This window comes from Camelus ferus, chromosome 31 (genome assembly GCF_009834535.1).
Source record: "Camelus ferus isolate YT-003-E chromosome 31, BCGSAC_Cfer_1.0, whole genome shotgun sequence".
Classification (NCBI taxonomy): domain Eukaryota; kingdom Metazoa; phylum Chordata; class Mammalia; order Artiodactyla; family Camelidae; genus Camelus; species Camelus ferus.
The window spans coordinates 8,381,204-8,405,124 of NC_045726.1; the positions used below are offsets into that span (position 1 = coordinate 8,381,204).

The window sequence follows — 23,921 nt, forward strand, 5'->3', positions numbered from 1 at the left end:
CCAAGGACTTAAGGATAGAAGATGAGGGTACAGGAGCCAGAGGGGGCGGAGTAGCTAGAAGGCCCTTGACTGGGGATCCTGCTCTGGACTCGGATTTAGCTCCTACTCCAGGGTGGGAGACTGCGTGAGCTGGGGTCCCAGGACGCATGATATCTGGCTTTGATCCCAGTGCACTCTGGGCTCCCGGCATCTGTTTCCTTATCAGTGGGGAGAGGCTCTGGCTTTGCCCACTCCCACCCTCATCTCTTCCCGCAGGGAATGTTCTCACAGGGGAGATTCAAGGTTGGTTTCTTAGGCAGACATGGTTGAATCAACATGTTCCAGACTCGTCATCCTCCGTTGTCCTGGCCATGATGGGCAGAGGGGCTCGTGGCTTGGGGAACATGGGGGTGGAGGGGCAGGCCAAGTGCTCCTTTTGCCCTGGTGGGGCAGATCTAGGTGAGTCTGAGTGTTGGTGTTACCTTGCCCTGGGACCTGGATGGTAGGCTTGGCTCTGCTACATTATCATCCCTCCATCTTGGGAGAGGCAGAGTCTGCGGTCTGAGTGTACCCCTGAGAGACTGCATATTTGTGCAAGTATGTGGCCCATGGCACTGTAAGTTGCAGGTGCCACATCTGGGTAGAGCTGAGTTTTGGAGCACGGAGACCACATTTGACCTGGGATACCCACGGCACCAAGGCTCTGCTGGCCACGTGGCTGTTGCAGGTGCTGGCTGCTGTGCAAAGACTGCGTTGTTCTGGGGCAAGAGTGGTCCCCGGGAGACCGGCTAGGAGGCTTCAGCTTCAGTTCAGGAGAGAAGGGTGATGGTGGGGCCCAGGCTGGCGGTGGTGATGGGGACAAAGAGAAGGAAGCCAGCAGCCCCACGTGGGCCCCTGACGGTGCTCAGGGACAGTGGGGACTCCATAATGGCCATCCGTGTGCTCACCCTCTGATTCCAGTACAGCTTTTAGAAGGCACAGTGGTATGCACTCCCAGGGGATGTTCATGGATGCACGTGTGGTTCTGTCCTGTTGGCTGTTTATGGTTTGCATTCTTGATCCTAACTGGGCCCACAAAGCTGTGCTTCCTGAACCTCTGGACCTGGCCTGGCCCCATAGAGTGCTGGCTGGCTTAGATGGTACCTTCGGGCCTCCCCTGGACCGTGGCTTGGGGACAGCTTCCAAAGTTTAGGTAAAAGTGAGGCAGGTGTGTACGCTTTTTAACTCAGACCCAGGTTACATGCCCAGCACGTGTGTTATCTCCCTAATCTCCCACCAGCCCTGTGATGCTCTGATTCTTTTCCTCATGTTGAAGAAGAGTAACAAGAATACAGAGTTGGAGGAATTAGTCCAAGATCCCACAATTAGCAGATGACAGATTTGAACCCAGAGCCCACTACCTGCTTCCTTTGCCTCTTGACTCTCCTGAATGCAGCGGTCAGTGCCTTTCTGTGACTGTGTCCTGGGCCACACCTGGATGGAGACTCCATTGTAGGCTCCATGTCTCCCTACTGTAGAGGGGGCCACACATGAGCTTTGGGGTCCCGCAGCCCTGGGCGGGCTCCTGGTTGTCCACCATCCAGCTGTGGAGCCTGTGAACGTGAGCCCCACCTGTTGGTCCTACATGGGAATTACACCCGCCTGTCACCTGGGACCCAGACAACACCGGGCCGGCTAGCCAGCCAGTGATAGCAGGAACTTCCCAAATGCTAATTCCCTCCTCCTCCGGAGAGGCGAAAACTCTGCTGGAAGGTTCCCCCCTCCCCACTCGGGACCCTGAACCTGAGCTCACTTGTGATGCTTCATGGGCAGGCCTGGGAAATCATCTGGTCCCATTCTTTCATTTCTCACTTTACAGATGAGCAAACCGAGGCTGGGAAAGGGACAGGTTGTCTGGGATCCCTTCCATGGCCTCCCCACTACTCCCCCAGCGAAGCCTCAGCACCGTGTCCGAGGGCTGGGAGAACCCCTAGAACTGCTCTAAGCACCTGGAAAACCTCAGGGCAAAGGAGGAGATGCTGTTTGGGGAGATGGCCTGGCCTTTCCTTCACCCCCACCCCGACCCACACTCTCTGTGTTCGGTCCCGTCTCTCTGCAGGTATATCCGCACCATGTACCTGGGGATTCAGAGCCAGCGGCAGAAGGAACACCAGCGACGCTTCTACTGGGCTATGATGTACGAATATGCAGACGTTAACATGCTGCGCCTCCTGGAGACCTTCCTGGAAAGCGCCCCCCAACTGGTGCTACAGCTCTGCATAATGATCCAGAAGAGCCGCGCCGAGACTCTGCCCTGTGAGTGCTCCCCTGCCACCACCCCTGGGCTGGGACCAGCCCTCCGTGCACACCCTAGGGGTGCGGCCGTCCCAACTGCCGCCGAGTTCTCATGACGCACCCATGTGCGAGCCTGCCCCGCCGTCCCATGAGCAGAGCGGAGCCGGGTCTCCATGTCCCTGGAGCAGCAGGGCAGGGGACATTGGTCTCCCAGTCCGGGGGGAAAGGCCCCTCTTCTTGGCGCTGGCCTGAGCCGCAGTATTTGCACATAAACAGGATGCAGGAAGTGGCCTCGGGATAGCACGTGCCCAAAACACGAAATCCTGTCAGGCGGCATCAGCAGTTTTAGACATTTTAAAGCTGTGCTCTTGCTTCAAACTCATTTGTAAAATGTAGATGCACCGTGTGTACCGTAGGAGCAAGTAGCTCTGTTCTACTTAGATGAGTGGGGGAGGGGGTCCCGAGCCCAATGCACCTGCCCCTACCTCCCCGCTCCTGGCCCCAAGGACCCCTCGAAGGGCCTAGGGTCCGGTCTGGACAGCTCTGGTCTCTAAGCAGCAGAAAGCCTCTGGGGGCCACCTGGCTGCCCTCGAAGCCCTTTCTAGGTTGGGCTCCCCTGGTCAAGGCCCAGGTCACCAATGTCAGGTCAGACCCCAGGTCGGACCAGCCTGCAAGTATTATGGTTGTGTCATAGTTCAAGGGGGCTGGGGCTGCAGCTGGGGAGAAGGTCTAGGAGGAGGAGGGGCTGCAGATCACAACACTCGGGGGACACCAGGGACATTTTGTCTGGGGAAGACCTGGGATATGTGAATCCCAACGTTTGAAGGGATGAGGGATGTCAGGGGAAGAATAATTGTGACAAAGAGTGGGGGGAGCTACAGGGAGACCGTTATCAATTCCACGTGTGGGGACATTTCAAACAGCAGGAGCCATCTGGTGATGGAAAGACTGTCTCAGGAGGTAGTGAGTTTCCTGTCACTGGAAATATTCAAATAGAGATGTTGCTGAAGGGACTCAGCCCGGAGGTTCCTGACTCCAGAGGGGATGAGCGTGTGTGATCCGGGGTAGCTGGCTCTGCTCCCCATCCCATCTCTCCCTGGCCAGTGGGGCCTCTTCGCCTCCTAGGTCCTCAGCTCTGGGTCCACAGCTCCCCCAGCTGCTCCTTCGGGCCCTCAGTGCCACCATGTTCACGCACGCCTGCAGGGGGCCCTCCGGCCAGACCCCCGTGCCGCACGCTGTCTGGCAAGGGCAGCCAAACCCTGGCCTTTTGTCAAACTGCTTCGCCTCCTTACTTTACCCATCCCTGGCTGGCGCTTTGCCGGCTCCACCCCCCTTAGTCATTGTGGAAAGGGAGTTTTATCCTCCAAGGCCAGTCAGGGGAGGCTGAGCTGTTCAGACCAGGGGGCTCGATCCTGACACTTAAAGCCAGCTGTGCTGCCCACAGGCTCCCCACCCAGGGGGCTTGGCTTGTGCTTCAAGTGCCCTGCCCACCCCAAGCCAGGGCAGCCTCAGCTCCAAGTGCCCCCAAAGGAACAGGGGCTTCAGGCAGTCTGTCACAGGGAACACTGGCTGCACCCACGCTGGGCTGGGGATCCGAGGCCCTGCCCCACCCAACAACCCGTGCGGAGTGCAGGCTGCATGCAGGAGACAGGCGCAGCCTCTGCCTCTGGGACCCCCGGGCAGCAGGAGGCACGTGGGATCCTCCCAGCCTCAGCCTCCCAGGCTCCGCAGTCCCCGCTGCTGGGAAGAGGCCTCCCTGGGCCCTGGGGCGTCCAGCTGCTTGGAGCTGGAACCCCGCCGGTGTCTGCAGCACCAGCAACGCAGGCCTGGAGAGGAGTGGGGAGGCGCTAACTAGATGTCTACTCCAGCTGGGGCGCCCGGGGACTGAGCGGGCAGCCGGGCTGAGGAGGGCGGGACTGACAGCTGCCTGGTCTCTCCTCCTCTCCTGGACGCACTCCCACTGGCATCGGGAAGAACTAGGGAACACGGGGACCCTCAGATGCCTGTCTTCGGGGGGCCCGGGGAGCCAGGTCATCTGCTTGGGCAATAAACTGGCGTGGGTGGTTGCCCACAGCTGTCCCCGCTGAGGCCCTGGGAGTCCCTGCTTCTCCCATTCTCAGAGGAAGGACCGTGGGGCAGTTCAGAGAGCAGCCCTTGATGACTGAACCTGGAGGAAGACCGGCATCACACATATCCTTGCTCTGTAAGCCCCGAGGGAGCCCGTGGGCCTCTGATGTCGGATAAGGCGCCCTGTGATGGGCACCCCTCCTGCTCACCCACCACAGCCTCCGCCCCTAGCCTGCCCTCACCCTGCTGGCTGCAGCTTCCCAGCTTGGGGCAGATTTGCCGGGGCTGGGTAGGAGCCCCTTTCCCTTCCATCTGAGTCCCCCCTTTTCTACCCTGTCACTGTCTGAGGCCCCCATCTAAGCTGCCCTTTGTCACTTCAGTTTCAGATCTTCCCCTGTCCCCACCATATCATCAGGGCAGCCAAGTGATCCTTCCTTTTCCAAACTTTGGCCACATCCCTGCCCTGCAACTAGATGAGGCAGGTGGCAGGGTGACACAGGGGGCAAGCTCCCGGTGGACATTTGTCCGAGACCAGGGTTCTACTCCACCTTTTATACCTGCTGTGACTTTGGACTCTGCCCTTCACATTATCGAGGCCGCCTGCCCTCTTCTGTACAACGGCGGAGATGGTGACCGTACCTAGCGCTGTGCGGGGCTGCAGTGACGTACAGCACACAGAGTGCTCTGTTCACTGTCGAGCTTTGCAGGCACCTAAGGGGGCATGTTTCTCATTTCCAGGGGAGTGGCGTGCGCAAGGTTCCAGGGACATCCCCCGTCTTCCACCCTGTGGGCCATTCCGCCCCGGCCTCCTCCGTAAGCCTGCCCTTTCTATGATAGCGTCTCAGGTTCTAAACACGGAGGGGCTGGAGGTGAAGTCTCTGGAGAGGAAACTCAAGGGGCAGCAGGCATTGCTTCCTGGGGGCCCTCCTGACGTGGGAGCCCGGGATCCAAGGTCAGCAAAGGCCACAGGGCTGCCGGTGAGCCGTGGCGAGAGTAGCCTGGCAGTGACGAGGGCCATGCTGCCTTCGCCCGGGGATGCTCGCCCTGGCTCTTCGCCCACACGCCCCTCTTTTGGTGCCAGCAGCTCAGAGGTTGGGGGAGCATTTCCTCGTGTTTGTCTCGAGTGTGGAATAGGTGTTTCTCGAAATAAACTTTCATAGTTAATTACATCTGGGAATCACTGGGCTCAACAAAGGTCAGTGGCAATCTTTGCCATTGGGATGTGAGTCCCTGAGACGAGGATGGGTCTGCAGGGCTGGCTGGGCTGATGGGAAGGACGGAAATTTACTGTCACTGTCACGGAGCACAGCCGGCAAGTGCGTGGCACATTCCTCTTCCCTGACTTCCAGAATGTCCACTCATCACCGGCCCCCTGTGTTATGGTGACACATGCCTTCCCTCTCTTTTCCCATAAAAACGGCAATAAATGTACACACTTTAAAGAAAATCAGTTTAAATATTAGAAACTGGAGAAGGGGAGAGAAAGTGTGTGACTGTGACGTTGGAAGGGACTTGTTGGTGATGTGAGTTCTTGGAAGGCGGCAGCCTGGCAAGATGGGGCGACCCCACCCTGCTGCTTGACAGCTGTGTGACCTTCGGTGAGTTACGGAGCCTTTCTGTTCCTCAATTTTCTCTTTTCTGAAATGGAGATAGTATTAGCGCCTCCCACAGAGGCTCGTTGTGAGCGTTTGTGACAGATGAACGTCAGGGGACTTGTGTGGCCATTTTCTTGTTGGTGACGGTAGAGCTGTTACTGCAGGTGCACTTTCTGAATTGGGCCACCAGCTCTACTAGTGAGATCATGGCTAGTCGGCCTTGTTTGGTTGGCCTTTGGTGACGCCTGTCCACGCCACACCATCACTGCAGGTAGATGGTTAGGTCCCTCTTGCTGTCATGGGCGAGTTTTCCATGCGTCTGGCCCGATGCCAGACCCCTCGTCTTGTGCCTTCTCTCCACCTTATCCTCCTCCTTCATCACTGGGTTGACAGTGCGATATTCAGCCTACAAGATGAATTTGTATCCAATTTACCCACAAATCCAGATTCTAGTCAAAACATAAGAGTAATAGTAATAATAAACCACACAAATATGATGATGCTAAAGTCATTTGGTACTTCAGTGGGGTCTTTCTTACATCTGATGTCTTGAAAGTTTAAATAAAGATACAAATAAAGATATAAAGGGAGCATGTTGTCTGACATGCCGTTTGCGCTGGCGGCGAGCCTTGTGTCTGCTGAAAGCTTTGCCAGTCTTCTAAGCTGTGTCTGGGACTGGAAGGCAGTCTGTACAGTAAGAAGGGTCCGCAGAGCTGCGCGTGAATTCCCCCTCTGCCACTGATCGGCTTCACGGCACTGGGACAAGTTAATTTCCTGACTGGGCTTCATCACCTGTAAAGTGGGGATGATAACTACCTTTAGGTGGCTGTGAAGGTCTAACTAGTTGCCCACAGCCCTCTACAGCACCTGGCCTGGCATACTGTGGGTACCGGCTGCGGTCTGCCATTCAACAGAGATGCATTAAGTCAGGGTCCGTACTATGTGCGGAGGGCAACAGGGAACATAACAGATGTGGTCCAGCCCTCATGAGTCTCCCATTCTCTCTTGGGAGACATAACAGAAACAGTTAGACAGCCAACAGGTTGTGGTCGGGGCTTTAAACAAACATGGTGTCAGGACCACGGTACTTGGGGTGGGGTGTGGACAAAGCTTATTTGGGCAGGAGTGTCAGAGAAAGCCTCTCCAGAGGGCTGGTGGTTAGGCTGAGTATAAACTAGGAGAAGGAGCCAACTCTGGGAAGAGCAGAAACAGCCTTCTAGGCAGAGGGAATGGCATATACAAAGGCCCTGAGGTAGGAAAAGCCTGGCTTGTTCCAGGACGCTAAAGGACTCAGCGTGGCTGGAGGCTGGTGGTCAGGCGGGGAGGAGAGTGATGTGGGATGAGGATGGAGAGGATGGCAGGGGCCCGACAGCTTGGGTTTATACAAGTGCAGTGGGAAAGGGTTACGCAGGAAAGCTGTATGATCAGACTAGCTTTGAAAGAAGATTCCCTTCCCTGCTGTGCAGGGAGGGGGCACGGGCTGAGCCAGGAACCCATTAGGGGCTGCAGTGGAGGTCCAGGGGTGGAGCGATGGGGTTCAGGGTGCTGGGGAAAGGAGCCAAGTGCGCAGATGGAGAGCTGCTCTGGAGCAGAAAGCACCAGGGCTTCGTGGCACTGGCGTGTGCAGTGCTAGACAGCGGGGGGGTGGCTTCTCACTGGGGATGCTGAGACGGAGCAGGGGCCGCGGGGATCGGGTTTGGGGGATTGGGTCAGGAGTTAGCAGCTCTGTCACCTTTCCTGACTTTTGGGCTTTTCTGATGCTTCCATATAAACATTGTCAAGGGTTGGGGAGCACCGCTCTCTCCACCCACGCAGCACCCAAGTCTGCCTTTTTTGGTTGAGCTCACACTGAGGAGTTATCCTTCTCTTGGGCCCTGACAACCGCTTTCCCCTGGCATCACACCACCACTCGTCAGGCACCTGCTGTGGGCCAGATGCTGTGCTGGGAATGGGTTTGCAAAGACACCTACCCTTCAGGACTTTATGGTCAAGTTCAGTGCATTTGAAGTTTTGTGACAGATGTGTTTACAGAGGAGGAGTAACAGTTTTGGGGGACATGATGGAGGAGGTAACATTTGATCTGGATCTTGATGGATGAATAGGAGCTCACCTGAAGGAGAAGGTTGGGTTGCAATAGATGTCGGGGTGGTTGGTGTCAAAAACTTTAACCTCACGACTTCAGTCTGCAGAGGGGTTTAGAGCAGCAGAATCTTTAGAACTGGAGAGGTTGATCAGAGCCACCTAGCCCACCCTCCTTGTCTAACATATGAAAATTGAAGCACAGAGAGGTGAGTAAGTTGCCCAGGATCACATAGCAAGAAGGCTCTTAGAGAAGGCGCCTCTTCCTGCCGCACTGCGCCTGCAGGTAGGATGGTAGCACATCTAGAAGATGTGGTTCAAGCACCACACTTCGCCTGGCTGGTCCCCTCTCCTCCCATAACCATGAATAAGCACGGCTTCCTAGGACGAAACCGATGCGAACACAAGCACCTTTACTAAGACAAGGAAGCACGAGGAAATATTAAACCCTGCCTTTAAACACTGGTTTTCTTTTAAACAAACGTTGGGCTCTAAGATCCAGCTAGGGCTCTTTGTTTCTGTCCCTTCGGTGTTAACCTCCCTAACGGTTTTCTTCTTTCTTAACCTTGCTTGCTGGCTCCTGTTACATCAAAAGCCCCTCTGGGGGCGGGTACCTCTGCTTCGAGCTGGCTCCTTTCTCCAGCAGGAGCTGACCGCTGGCATCTGAGCACGGCAGGGAGGCGAGGGTTCGCCCAGCGTCTGCTCCTGTCTGTGCCTTCCTCTGTAGCCTCGGGACCCCTTCTTCCTGTCCCTGGTGAGGACGAAAGGCCTCCTGGAGGAGGCATCAGCTCCGTCTCCACGTCTCCCTTCTGTGTGAGGACCGAGCTCCCAGGTTCCGGTTCTCAGGCGAGGGAAGGCCCGGGGTTGCTCCTCAGCTGTGGGGTTGGTTCAACGGCCCTCCCCGCCTTCCTCTCCCCACAGTGGAAGGCGTCCATGTCTCTCCTCTTGGGAGATTTCTTTTTTCTAATGTGAAAAATGCTTTCTGGTCTCTCTCCAGTCCTGCTCATAAGCTCTCAAGGAGCTTACCTTTCTTGTAGGGAGAGACAGACAACGAACACAACAACTGTTTTGTCTTGTATGTTAGAAAGTGGTACGTCCTAAGCAGAGCTCTAAAGCCGGGCAGTGGGGGCAGTGCTGTGTCCAGCTTTCAGTAGCGTGTCAGGAAGGCCTCCGAGAAGGTGACCTCTGAGCAAAGATGTGAAGGAGGGAGGGAGGGAGGAGGGAGGCAGCCCCGAGCATCTCTGGAAGTAAAAGTATCAGAGGGAACAGCCAAGGGCAAGGCCTTGGGCTCAGAAGGCGACTCCAGTGTTTGGGGAGAAGCCCGGAGGCTGAGATGGTGGGAACGGGGTGCCCGGACTGCTTCCATAGCCCAGCCCTACATGGGGTTCCTGCCAGCAGAGCGTCTCTTCCTCCTCTTCTTTGTACAAAATATTTAAACAGCTTTGAGACACAGTTTACATATCACACAATTCTCCCATCTGAAGCATCCAGTTCAGCGGATGTTTGTATATCCGTGGAGTTGTTGCCATCACCACGACCAATCTCAGAACAGTTTCATTGCCCCACAGAGACACGCCACCCATCCTGGGTTTGCTCTCCCGTGAGGTCTCTCCACTACTTTCCCACGTCAGGGAGGCAGCCAGCGGAAGGAGCCATGGGTCGTGAGTCAGCTGTCTAGACCGTGGTGAGGGATGCTGGGAAAATCCCTCTCATCTCGTCTTCTCTGGGCCTGAGTAACACACCTGAGGGCGAGAGGGACTCCCGAAGCCCCTTTCAGCCCGGCAGGCTATGACGCTAAGGGAGAGAATATTCGGGGAATCTGAGCGAGATTTGGGCGGGAGCAGTGTTTGATTTTTAGGGTAGACTTTCACATTAGAGACAGTCGCCAACTCGAGGCCTCGTGGGAACTTCCGGCTCCAGGAAAGGCAGCAATTAAATGATCTTCAAAAGATCTTTTCTATTTCTTAAGATTTCCAAGGGAAGAAGGCTGACAGGCTTCAGGAGAGACATCCCCCTGTGTCACATTTCCCTCACTCCTGGGAGGGGGTGGAATAGAGCAGACACTGAGAAGGGACCCCTGTTAGCTGTTCTGCTTCCTTTCCGAGCCTCAATGTTTTCACCCATAAAACTGACCTCCAGGGACCCCCCATTCAGTTCTGGACCCAATCGGAGATGTTGGGTGGGTTGTGGTGTCTAGAGGGGCGCCAGGGGTGAGGCGCTCACTCCACGGCCAACCTGGGGTAAGGCTGGCAAGGGAGGGCCGTCTTAATTCCAGGCCTTCCCGCACGTTCAGACCCCACGTGCCCCAGGCTGCCAGACCCTGGCTTTCAGGAGCCTGCCCGCTGCAGGATGTGCCTGCCTGTGCCACCATGGGGCCCATCCCCACCTCCTGCTCTTGCTGGGGCCCCATCATTTCTTTCCTCACACAGCCCAGTAATAACCAGGCACTTCGAGGCCTGCTCTGCCTGGCCCCTGGTAGTCTCCTGAGATGGTCACCTAGGAGAAAAGGCGCTGCCTCCTGTTCTGCGTGGCGGGATGCTCCCGGCGTGGACCAGCAGGCCCGGCTTCACGCCCTGGTCTGCACTTAGTTGCTGCATTCGTCCGACAAGGCCCTCAACCTCTCTGAGCCCTGGCGTTCTCATTCGTAAACCGTGGCTGGTAGCTCCTGCCTCAGAGGAGTTTTGTCAGGAGCAAGTGAAACACGTTCATTCTTGGCACAAAGAGGGCAACCTGACGGTCAGCTGTCCCAGGCGCGTGTCGCGGCCACACTCAGCAAGGCTCTGATTGGGCGACGTCCTTCTGCCTGGCAGGCTGTTCTCATCCAGGGCCACTCGGCACCGAGAATTTGGGCCGAGGGGCCAGGACTGCTCCTGAGTCAGCCCAGCACAGGCACACGCCAACCTCACCTGCTCAGCAGCCCCGCCTCCCTCCTCAGGCTGCTCACCTGAGCTGCCGCGCAGCTCAACAGCGGTCTGAGAGCCACCTGGTGACGCTTGCCCTCCCCGGGTTCCTGTTGCCGCTCCCTTCCGGGGCTCTGGGGCCTTTCCTCTTGGCCAGCTGGGCTGGGACCACGGAGAGCGCTGGTTCTGGCTCCGCACTGTGCCGGGGGGTGGGGGAGGGAAGAGGGCACAGCGACCGGAGAGGTCAGTTCTGGGATGGCCAGTGCCACGCCTCTGTCCACGTCTGCCTCTCCCTCCTCCCCACCCTTCAGTCCCTGATGTGCCATTGGTCCAAACCCTTCTTCTCCTGGGATTTCTTCTGTGGGGGGTCGAATCACGTGGTGACCTCTCAGGGAGACGCAGACGCAGTTGGCTGGAGGAGCAGCTGGATGGAGGGGATGTGACAGAAGTAGCTGTGGGAACTCCAGCCGTGGGAGCCTGGCTCCACTGTTAACCTTCTGGTGACTTCTGCCCCATCACTTAGCCTCTCTGAGCCTCAGTGTCTCCATTATAAGTTGGGAATATTCACACCTGCCCTCATCTACTCACAGGGGATGTGTAGGGACCCTGTGAGATTAGAGGGGAAAGCCACTGGGGGACTAGGCCTAAGAGTTAAATGTGTGGTTCCTTCGTGTTTAGGGCGAGGGAATGACTTTGGGGTTTAGATTAAATTCCATCATTGTATCTTAGAATCCCAGCAGGTCCCTCCCTGCCGCCCCACTTCCATACCTAGAATCCCAGGGCCCTGTGAGGTGAGATTGAGCTGGGAGACACTCTTGCCCCCGAACTGCAAACCTGCTCCTCTCGTGGGAGGGCACAGCTGCATGAGAGAATCATTTAGGTTGGGCCTTTGTCAAAATATGGTAGGTGAGGCTGATGGCCAACGATAATACATTACAGAGGCTCATGGGATCACATCTGCCTTCAGCAGCGGTTGTGTGCTCGGCTCTGTGTGAGCCTCTGCGGGTACCCGGAGAGAACCAGGCAGGTTCTGCCCTGCAAGGGCCTATGTTCTAGTGGAGACAGGCAATAACAAGTAACATGGGAAAAATACCGATTCAAACATAATTAAATCTCTCTCTATATATGTATGTATGGGGTAACATAACATGCTAGTGCTAGAGAATGCTGTACATACATGCTCTGTATTCACTATGTATATATACACTGCATATATGTTCTCTCTCTCCACTATATATGGATACAGAAATATGTAAGTGTGCTACGTTTATACATCAAATATTCATTGAATATTCCAAATCCACATTTTTACGCATGGATCACAAACAATGAGCTAAGGCCCCATGTGCTTGCGCCAGAGCATCTCAAGGCCTCTGTTAAAATGCAGTCACTCTGGGAGCTTCAGGGCCTTGAGCCTGGTCAGGTGTTTCCTCCTCAATGAGGATGGATTTGCTGGGAACTTCCAGTGATGGCAGATGGCGGGGCCCGTGGGGACCCAGGCATCGCTGAGTCTTGTCCATGCCAGCTGAGTGGCTGACATTTGTTCTAGAATCTCTATAGTTTGCCTTTATGCAGCTGGCTGTGAGAGAGTTATTTTGATAGCTCCAACAGCATCTCAGAAAGAAGAGGCAAGTGAGGCAGAGGGCTGGATTTAGCTTTCCTATTGCCCAGTCCTTTAAATACCCGTATTTGACCTTGAAGCTCCTTGAGGGGAGGGCTGCTACCTTCCTGTGGTCCACGTGTTCCTAGTGTGACCATCAGCTCGCGACCATCAGCTCAGAAGAGACTCCTTGTCCAGGTATCAGACTAGAGAGGTGCGAATCTCACAGCCCCTCCCAAGGTCCCTGGTCTGTGCCCCGAAGGCCTCTTTCAGGATGTTCAACACTTCTCAGGAAGACGCTTTAGGAAGCCTGAATCTCAGCTGCTGGACACACCCCGGTTCCCAGTTTGTTTTTTAACTTGAGAACACTGAGGAGATAAGAACACCCTATTGCAGGGTTTCTCAGCCTCAGCTCTAGTATATCTGGGGCCAGATCGTTCCTTGTCGTGTGTGTGGGAGCTGTCCTGTGCATTGCAGAATATTTAGCAGCATCCCTGGTTCTTATCTACAGTAGCACCTGCACCCTGTGCTGTGACAGCCAACATGTCTGCCAGATGTCCCCTGGGGGCCACGGAGGGGGAGGCATATCATTCCCATTGAGGCCTTTTGCCCTGCTGTTAAATGGGTGATTATGGGTGCCATCGGCTGAATATGACCCCCCAAGATGTTCACTTCCTTATCCCCCAAACCTAGACATACCGCTTTATATGCAAAAGGGACTTTGCAGATATGATTAACCTAAGGATTTTGAGATGGGAGATTTTTCTGGATTATCTGGTTGTACCTGGATATAATCATAGGGGTCCTTAGAAGGAGAGGAGGGGTCAGAGGGACAGAAGGCAATGTGACAATGGGAGAGAGTTGACGATGCTGTGCTGCTGGCTTTGAAGAGGGGGAAGGGGCTGCGATGCAGGGAAAGCAGCTCTGGACGATGGAAATGGCAAGGAAGCAGATTCTCTCCTGGAACCTCCAGAGTGAGCCCAACTTCTGACACCTTGGTTTGGGACCAGTGAAACCCGTTTCAGACTCTGACTTCTAAACTGCAAGAGAATAAATTCATGTTGTTTTAAGCCACTAAGTTTGTGGCAATTTGTTACAGCAGCAATAGGACGCTGGTACAATGGCTAAGGTAGCTTCATTGAACTACGTGATTGGAGCTGGAGGTGTGATCAGGGTGTGAAAAGCCTTGTTATCTGGGTGTGCACTTGTGGCATTGCCTGTCGGGTGACAGCTCTGCCCCGGGCGTGGAGGTTACAGGAATGGGTGAGACAGTTTTTTACCCTCAAGAATAAATGTTAGTTCTATCCTCAGGGAAGTCACAGTTAAGAGAGAAAAGACAGTCCGTCAGCAGAAAGTGTGACTATAAAATGGTGGCCATCAAAGGGTGATGTGCACAGGGTGATGTGGTACCAGTGCATCCTGGGGAGGGGGTCAGAAGAGGGCCCTGGAAGGAGATGGTGCTGACCTCAATCCTGGAGGATGAGCAGTTGGCCTGCCAAGAAGGTAGGGAAAGTCACTCCAGGTAGAGGGGTGACATGAGCAAGGGCCAAGAGGCTTGAAACAACATGGCGGGCGTCTGGGGGTCCATGTCTCTGCTCACACCACTCACAAGTGGGCGTTGCTTTTTGCCAGGTGCCAGCTGCTGAGCTAAACCCTTGCGTAGCCATTTCTTTTTGATCCTTACAGTAACGTCATGAAGGGCCTTTTTACAGGTGAGGAAATTGGCAGGACACCTAGCATAACATGACAGCAATGGGCCAAATCCAGCCTGATTCCAGAGCTCACACTCAGAACCACACTCCTGCCCCTGTGTGTGGGTTACTAGATCCTAACCGTGGGCCTGGGAACAGGGCCCAGACACCGAGGTCTAGGGCACCACGAACGGGACCTTGGATTTGAGCCCAGGGGAACTGCTGGAGGCCTTGAGCCTTGTGACCCTGAGGTGCTGGTGGCTCTGGAGGTGGCTGTACTGGGTTTAAAGCTCCCTCTCCAACAGTTTGCTAATCTTGTATCTGTTTTAAAATACAGATTTTATTATTATTTAGGCATGTCAAGGTCCACAGATCAAGAGATGACTACCACTGGGAAGATTGTTACTCAGATCCCAAGGAGGAGGGGGCAGGCCTCCCGAGAGGGGGGAGGGGCATCTGGGGAAGTACCAGGGTCCATCCAAAGGCAGGAGACAGGGAAGATGTGGGCAGGAGCCTCTATTGTGGTTTCCGTGGGGAGGAAAGGGTGAGGCAGAGGAAGCAGGCTTAGGACTGGCTAGTCTGAACAATTTCAGGAGCTCTGGGGCCCTGGGCTGTCCCTAGCTGTCTGGCACCTGGCCCTGGGGGGATTAGAACAGGGGAGAGTGGTCTGGAGTGTCAGAGCCCAATAAAGGAGGTGTGGGTTCTCCACAGGTTGGTCTGCATATGGAAAGGACCTGTTGTTTGCTATTCTAGGAACTTGCTAGACCTGGGAGGCCCCAAATAGTAAACCAGCAGAGTAAAAAGACATGCTTAATGCAGTAACTAGACAAATCCTTTTACCTCTCCCAGCCGTGGTTTCCTCTCCTGTAAATTGGGGCGCCAGTAGACATTTCCCAGGATTATTGTCAAGATTGAATGAAGTAACGTCTGCGAAGTATCTGGCATAATGCCTGACGCGCTGGAAACATTCCATAAATGTTGTCCGCCCTCACCTCTGTCTTCGACCCTCAAGGTTTTCTTCCTAAAGGACACAGGCATACATAGAGGCTCCCGGGGACTTCCTCTCTCCTGCCTTTGGGGATAGTGGTGGGAGGGTGCAAGGGGAGGGTCATGGGCCCCCTTCCATAAGGGCCCCCTTGAGAATCAGAGGACAGCTGTGGACTCGCTCATGAGAAAAATACCCATGCAGTTTTGCACATAGTTTCAGAAGGACCAGGCCAAATGGCTGCCCTGCCTCTGGGGCACTCATGTATACCAGGGTAAGTGTGAACTTAAGGAAAAAGGGAACAGTAAGAGATAACGTACATGGAGGTGGTGGGAAATGCTAAGGTGGGACATAAAGCGTGGAAGGTGCGGGGGTGGGGAGGGGGCACTGGGGGCTGCAGTTGCAGTGTGGGGGCCAGGGGTGGCCCGGCGGAGAAGCCGAGCTTTGGTGGAGGCCTTAGTGAGGTGACACTTGGGTACCTGGGGACGGGCCTCTCAGGCAGGGGGCAGAGCGAGCACATATGCCCTGAGGTGGGACTGTGCCTGGAGGGCATTGGGACCAGAGGGAGCACGCCCGGCTGGTGTGCGGTGACCTCAGAGAGGGCAACGGGCCATCTGGCGTGGGGCTGTGAGTGACAACCTGACGCCGTTAAGAGGAATTTAGGTTTGAACCCCCTGGAGGAGGGAAATCCTGAAAGGTGTGAGCAAGGCCTTGACAGGTTATGCTTGTAACTCAGGGCTGTATCGTGCAGGGCCCCGAAGGCCTTACAGGGACCGTGGCGTTAGCCCTGAGTGAACCCAGTTGGGATGGGCTGGCCTTGTGGTGGTTTAGTGACCAGAGCAATTTCCGTGGCTTAAAACAACTTTGATTTATCTCTTGCTATCGTGAGTCTATCACAGGTCACTGGCGGGGCCGTCTCTCCCTGGAGATTGGGGAGTGGGCCCTTCCTCCTGGAGGCAACACACACACTTCTGCTGGTGTTTCACTGGCCAGAGCAAGTCACAGACACAGCTATGCCCAACAGGGCAGGGCCGCCTACTCTCCCTGGGAAAGGATAGGAAATCAGTGAGCACTGCCTGTCCGCTGTATCTGGAAGGCCACGTGGAGGGCGTACCTTAGCTTAGTCACTTTGGCTGTATTGCGAGTGGACTACTGGGACAAGGGCAGGTGCAGGGAAGACAGGAAGTGGTCTCAACAATCCGGGCACTTCTCACTTACTGGACCCTCCCCTCAAGCAGGGCCCTCCTGCTTCGCAGGCCCACAAATTTGTCATCAGTGCTCACAGAGAGGATCAGAGGGCTGACACTCAATAACCAAACTGATAAGAGATCGATGTACAAATCCGAGGGCTAATTCATTAATTGATGAATGTGGATGGGGAGATATATCTTTCCAGTAATTAAAAAAAAATCTTGGGTTTTGAAATCAGGCAGCCTGTGTTCAAATCCTGGTTCTGTGATTTCTTGACTACTTGATATGGAAATGTTACTTCACCTGTGAGCCTTCATCTCCTTGTCTTACAGTCAGCCCACTACCTCCCAAGCAGTTGCCAAGGGAGGCGGGTGGGGTTAGTGTACATCAGGTGACCAGCATAGGGTCTGGGCCAAGGTGGCTGTTTGCTAGGGAGGTATTATTGTGATTGAAAACTGGTTAGGGCTCAGCAGATGTCACGATAAGCCCGAATTCGGAGCCAATGAAGGGACAGATCACATAAACCACGGCAGACGATGTTCTGTAACAGAGACCACCACCGTCGTGGCCAGAATGGGATTCTGTCCTTCCTGGACCTTATGTTAAAGGGCTGTTTCTTCAGCCGGGGTTTGGTATAACTTCTCGGATGTCCTGCTTTCCTGAAACATTCCAATCCTGCCTTCCTGTGTGTACACCAGGCCACTTTGATTGGCCTTGGATTTCCCCAGATTGCCTCAGTCACACGTGTATCCATCCTGAGGGTTACATCCATGGATGATGGATGTCATCTTCTACTTTGACCTTACTAAGGGTTAGTCTGGAAATATTAGGGGTGTCTTAAGGTGACCCCGAGTGGTCACTCCATGTAGGGATCACAAGAAATGGGACTAAAATGAGTATCTTAGTGCTTGCAAAAGACGACCGCTCAAAGAAAACCATCAGACCTTAAATTATTTACTGTGGATGTATTTCCAGTCTAGGTTGAAAAAGGAGATTGATTTTCTTTGTTGCTTTCACATCAGACTTGGAGAATACACTTCTGACTGATCACCAGGTAGTACGTCTGGTTTGCCTGGGAGTGTGGAGGAAGGATGTGCCTGGGGACATAATGGGGCTCTTCCAACTTGTCACAGTGCTCAGCACGCTCTTCAAGGATAATGTTTCACCCTGACGAGCAGTGCTGGTAAATGCTTAACAACCATCTCAGCAGGGTTGGGGGAACCCTAATTTGCAGTTTGCCAGTTTCTGTGGTGTAACTGTTCCCACCGCACCTACTTCAGGCCTCCAACATGACGTCAGCCAGCCTGCAAAATTCCTGCAAATTTAACAGTTGGATCTCAGAAGCCAGGGTGAGCCGGTCGAGTGCACAGATCATGAGTGAGGCATGAAGTAATCCCCGGGGTTGGTGTTCGCACTCTCGCTTACTCCTGCGTCCACTTGGCCAAGTTCCTTAATGTCTCTGAGCCTGGTTCAGAGGTGGCTCCCATGAGGCTGCTTTCCTTCCCCGGTTTCCCCAGTAGGAGGGTGCCTTTGTGTCATCACTCCCTTGCTGTCTCCTGAGTGGAGGTTAGGACAGGAGACAGGTGGGAATGCTTAGAGAGCTGTGCCCACAACCTCCTGTCTTTTTCTGGGAGCATTTTCAAGAATGGACTGGGCTTTTTAAAAATGTAGGACAATGGGGGAAGTCTGATGGATAGAAAGGGAAGAATTGCTGGTCTAACAGGAACTCAGAGTGTGGAAAACACACAAAGGGAATTAGAAGAGCAGGTGGTGGGGCCCCCAAATGTTAGCTTCGTTGGGGAGGGATGGGGGAGGCCAGGGCTGAAGGAGGTGGATGTTGACCTTGACGTGCAGACAGACACACGGAGAGTTGAGTGTGTTTCTTTCTTGGTTTGGGAGGAACTTGACCGTGGTTCCACGCTGATGGGAAGGAGCCAGGGGAGAGCGAGCTGGGAGTCTACACCTGCCTCTGCTCCGCTCTGCTGAGGACCCTGTCCAGCCCCTCTTCCTCGAGTGTTTTCCTGCACTGTGATTTAGCAGTGGGAGTGAGCACTTCGTGGCAGAAGGGTGGAGCAGGGCAGCTGGTGGCAGACCTAGGCGTGCACATCCCACTCTGGGATGGGGCCCCATCGCCCTCGCTCACGATCGGGTGGCGAATCCAGACACTCCTGTGGCTTCTCAGAGACTCCTTGGATTCTCACGCAGCGTTCTCCCAGTGAAAAGCTCCCGCGTTCCGGTTTCTCCTTCAAGTCCCCTTTCGGGCCATGTGTCAGGGCTCCTGCCCCCTGGTCCCTGGTGCCGCTCTGCCCTGGTCCATCCTGAGTCATGGCCCTGCTTCTTCTTGCCAGATCTCAGCCTCCCTACCTCACCCTGATGACTGGGCTCTCCTGCTGCTCTGGTCTGTTCCACGGCATCACACCTTTCCCCCCAGTTCCTCCACTTCATCTGCTCCCCACCCCTCTCTGATTTTAGAGGCCCTCCCCAGACACCCTGTCACTCTGCTCCTCACATGGTGGGATATCCACTCTCATTTTTTCACTTTGTTCCCTAACTGGCAACAGTTCTACTCACAGTGACCCTTGGATATTGCATCGACACCACCAAAGTGGTGGTGATCACCTCCCTGATCGCGACTCCTCCTCGGTCTGGGGCATCCAGCTGCCCCTTGTGCTCCGTTCTGTTGGTCATAAGGAATGGCCATTCCACTTTTGGAAAACTTAGGCCCCAGGTCTGGTGATCGGAGCCCCAAGGCCCCTGTCCCAAATCTTTCCCAGGGGGGTGGCCCCCCAGGAGGCTCCAGCTTAGAGACGTCCCAGTTGGTGGGGCTGGACTCGGGTCACCCAGGGGGCCAGCCACAAGCCCCGCCTCCTGGTCTGCACCAGGAAAAGCCAGCAAGCCGTGAAGGTCACTGCTCGGAACCCGTCACCGCCGAACGTGGAGTGTTTAACGATTCCCAGTCTGGTCTTTGAAATGCCGAAAGTGACTGAGCTGTAAGTGGGAGGAGGCGTCAACTGCGCCAAGGCCCGTCTCAGAATCTCCCTGGCGGCCCCAGGGGAGCTTCCACAGCCGGGCCCCGGGGGCTTGGGTCTCAGCCAGGAAAGCGCCGTCGACTTTTGGGTTGACCTCGGGCCAGACAGAAATCTTCCAAGTGAGCCGCTGCAGAGGGAAAGCCCTGTGCTTCCTCCCTCTGTAATGAAATACACTGCAGGCCTTTGAAGATTAATCACCTAACAGAGGGAAAGTGATCTCAGTTAATTCTGCTGGAGTCGCTTCTTCCTTTGTGACTTGAATGCTACTTTCCCGAGGAAGGTGGAGTAGAATTCAAATTTGGTTTTTAGCGTCATGATCGAGGGCCTCTCTCAGATACCCGTGGGAACCACACTTCCTGTCCACTCTTGGCAAAAGATGCAACTCCTTCGCACCCAGAGCGCCAGGTCTTCCTCTCCTGCCCCTGCCCAGCCCCTTCTGGAGCCTCCATTAGTACAGGGGTTACTTTCAAGGCCATGGAGTCAGACTCTGAGTTTGAATCCTGATTCTGCTTCTTGATAGAAATAGGAGTTTTGAAGATTATCTTGTTTCTTCATCCAAAAAATGGAATTAGAGCGCTGTGTACGTTTGCTAGGGGCTGTAACAAAACGTCATAGGCCGAGCGTCTAAAACAACAGAAATGTATTGTCTCACAGCTCTGGAGGCTGGAAGTCCAAGGTCAAGGTGTGGGCAGGGTTGGTGTCCTCTGAGGCCCCTCTCCTTGGCTTGCCGGTGGCTGTCTTCTCCCTGTGTCCTCTCGTGGTCTTCCCTCTGTGTGAACACACCCCTAGCATCTCTGTGTGTGCCCAAATGGCCTCTTCTCATAAGTACAGTGGTCAGATTGGATTAGGGCCCACCCTGGTGACCCCATTTTAATTTAATTACCTCTTTAAAGGCCCTATCTCCAATTGCAGACACATACTAAGGTCCTGGGGATTAGGGCTTCAACATGTGAAAGTTTTGAGGGGGAGGTGGGGACACAGTCCAGCCCATAACAAGTACCTACATCACAGGGTTCTTCTAAGTGAGACAAGGGGTGCGCATGCTCAGCGAATCATGACGTGCGCCAGTGCTCTCTTGGACGGCCGGCACACTGACAGGGAGCACATATCTGCCTGGGCCCTCCCTGCCCTGCCCTGGTGGAGCCCCCAGAACTAGCTGGCCCCCCTGGAACACCTCCACGGACAGCATTCCGAGGAAGAGCTGTACTTAGTCCCACGGGCTTGTGAGGCCACGGGCTCTGTCAGGGAAATGATGCCAAGTGGCCAAGTCACAGGACATTTGGTCCATGGACCACACATAACAGATAGGCCAATGTCACAGGCGGGGCCCAGATGGGTTCCCTGGGTAAGGGAGTTTGAAAACCAGTGTATCTAACGCCCCGTACCAGTGGTTCTTGAGCCCCTAGAGGGCAAGGGTCACCGTCTGCTGAGCGACCAGTAAGAAAGCCAGCTCCTGAGTGGGGTCCTAGAGTGGGCCTGGATCTTCTGGCCTCCCTTCAGGGACGAACTCAGGCCTCCAGCAGCAACAACCTTGGACCCGGAAAGTGTGTGTAGAACTTTGCATAGAACAGGGAGTTGTCTGGGGATGTGGTGAACTTGAACGTGGCTGGGGTAAGGGTTTTGATCCCCACCAGGTTTACCCAGCCCCCACCCTTGCCCATAGAGCCAACTTTTGTCAGTGCTGCTGGCAGAGAGAGTGGGGCAGCCTCAGCCTTCCCTCCCTTCCCTGCCAGCCATGCCCAGGCTCCAAAGAGAAGGGAGGCCCAGCCAGACGCACTCTTCTTGGTGTTGGGCAGGGCCTCGGCCCTGAGCACCTCACACAGACCAGGAGCCAGAAGTGCCCCTTTTCCTTTCTTCCTTTACCTTGGAGCATTTTCACTGCCCAGGGTGTAGCCTGGCATTCAAGGCCCCGAGGGAGCAGCACCGGGCGCTTGCACAGGCAGCCACCATTACAGAGGGCTGGTGGCCACATTACCAGTGACCGGGGAGAAGGGTGGGCCTCTGAGTGCCAAGCTCACAGCGGACAAGACGGGAAGGAACAGAGGGCCGGGACCAGCGTGGCGAGGTGGCAGAGCACTGTGCTGCGGGCCTAGCTCTGCTCGTCAGTGGTTCGCAGGGTTGTCGGGGCCGGACCCCCCCCCCCCACACCCCCGCTTCCTGTTGACTGAGCGGGTTGAAGCGGGTGGTCTGTTAAGCGCCGAGGATATAATGTTTGATGATCTACAGCTTCGCCAAGTCGGGAACAGACAAGGCAGAGGGAGAAGACGGGGGCCGGACCTCAGCCGGCCCGCAGACCCCTGGCTGAGAGCTCGCTCTCAGTCCTCCATGTGACTGTCTCCTGAGCCCTTTTTGTAATCTAGCAGTGACGTCCTATGACATTCGGGGAAAATTCATGCCACATCCTGGAGAGAAATTCCAGAAGCACTGACCATGGACCAAGGCAGTGTAACGGGTCGGCTCAGAGTGGGGTGGTTCCTGCCACATCCCCAAACCACAGGAACTGATCTGGAAGATAGGATGATAATGAAGAATTGAATATGGCTTCACCACATGCGGTGGATGGACATTTGAATTCCTATTTGCTCATATTTGGTATACGTGGGGCTACCATCACAACACACAGAACAGTGAAATCAGGACGGTGACGGCTGAAGGGCTGTCGTGCTTCTGTACCCCAAGTTTGTTCAAGAGCACCCCAGAGTGAGACTGGATGAGACCACATTTCGACAAAAGCTAAGCTGCTTTTTTCTTGCTTCATGAACTCAACACTCATGCTTTTCTGCAAGCAGGGAAAGTAATCTATTTTGCTTTGTGAGAAGGAACAAAACAAATCAAGCCTTCTTCCCATTCAGCTTCTGTAGAACCCCCTCTGATTACTCAGGGTGGTCGTACTTCCAAGATGTATCACTTTTAACATCAAGAAATGAGTCCACCAGGAGAGGGGTGATGCCACATGGACACTTTCAGAGGATGCTCCGATATTGATAATAAGCCCGGCACAGACTATCAAGATGACTGCAAACTCCCTGCCCTCCGGAAACCTACAGCCTAAATCACGTGACTCCTAAGGGACCCCCATTCTCCTCTCAGCCTTGACCCAACAGAGAACACGAACACAGGAGGCTCAGAAAGGTTAGCATAACCACCGCAACGCGATCACAGAGCCCACACGGCCCCAGCAGAGGCTGGTGGAAATGCCCTGTGTGTACAAAGGACAGAGCAAGACACACATAAATACTGTATTGAGGACTTCCCAGCAAAGTGAGAGGAAGGTCGTCAGGTGTTTTCAGAACTGGCTTCTGTGGAGAAATGGGGATTGTTTCTCCCCTGTTTGTTTTCCATCTTGGTTGTTATTGTTACAAAAGCAACACAAACTCATTGTAACAGTTAACCACCCAGATATTTCCTAAGCTTCTGGCAGCTCTGGTCTTTGTTATCACACTCTAATGTTCTGCAAGCTTCAGGCTAGTGCATCTCCTTGAAATGCTGGAAGGGAGGGGCTGTGTGGGATTGGCAACGAAGGACAGATGCAGGGGGATGTAAAGTGACAGAGGCCTTTGACCCCATCACTGAGGTTTGGAGAGGAGTGGAGAGGTGAGCAGGGACTGGGGAAGGACAGACAGAAGGCTGGAGCTCCCGGCCAGTTTAATTCGTTTCTCGATGAATGGGGCTCCTGGATCTGACCTTTGAGCTAAAGAGAGAAAACACCAGGTAACCTTAATTTCAGCCTGGAAGATCGCCGTCGGGGAGGTGTGCCCTGGTGTGGGGGTGGGACGTTCGGTTAGGGGATGGTTGCCAGTGGGGTGGTATTCAGGACTCCAGCTGGATTTAGCTGCATTGAGTTCTGAAATCTGGGGAGACAGGAAAAGCAAGAAGTGCTAGCTGGACTGCCTGGAGGAGCCGGGGTGACGGGGAGCCTCGCTTCCCCTGATGACACCTGACTAATGATCGCTTGCTCATGGATGGATTTAGAGACTCTGGTCACCAGTCATTGTGTTTAATTTGATTAAGTTACAGATATCAAATGGGTAGTGTTATAAATAAAATTGCTCCACGGTGATTCAGGTGTTGCTTGAGATCAGGCAGAGTCACTTGCTCGTTGAGGAGAAATGTGGGGAATGATGTGCAGAGGCCTTGGAAAGCTCACCAGGCCAGGGAGGGGGAAGGGCATCCCCAAAGCGCAGGTGACGCTGCTCTGTCCCGTGGCAGGTGGAAGCGGAGGAAGGATGGTGTTTCAGCATCAGGAGTTCAGAGCAGTGGCTGGATGGAGGAAGCAACAAGGCTTGTGGGGAGACTGGGAGTGACCAGAATGAACAAGAAAGGCAGCCAGAGAAGCAGACAGGCTGTCCCAGTGTCCTCGACCAGGGCAGCCTTGGGGAGTGGATGGGGAGACCCCAAATGGAAGAAGATCCCTTTAAGGGCTCCTTGGGGCCTTGAGTGAACTGATGAGAAGGCAAAGGGTGACTGTGCAGCTTGGAACAGTGAGCGAGCTGTTGGTCTTCACGACTGCTGACCCCTCCTCTAGCTTCTC

At 54.7% G+C, this 23,921-nt stretch overlaps 1 protein-coding gene across 1 annotated transcript in view; it reads left to right on the plus strand.

Moving 5' to 3' along the window:
- XKR6 (XK related 6) overlaps positions 1-23,921 on the plus strand; it is a 227,742-nt gene that overhangs the window by 198,395 nt on the left and 5,426 nt on the right. Inside the window, exon 2 of the mRNA XM_006189554.2 lies at positions 2,078-2,274. Within this exon, the coding sequence (XP_006189616.2) occupies positions 2,078-2,274 (197 nt within the window). The remainder of the gene's footprint in view (positions 1-2,077; positions 2,275-23,921) is intronic.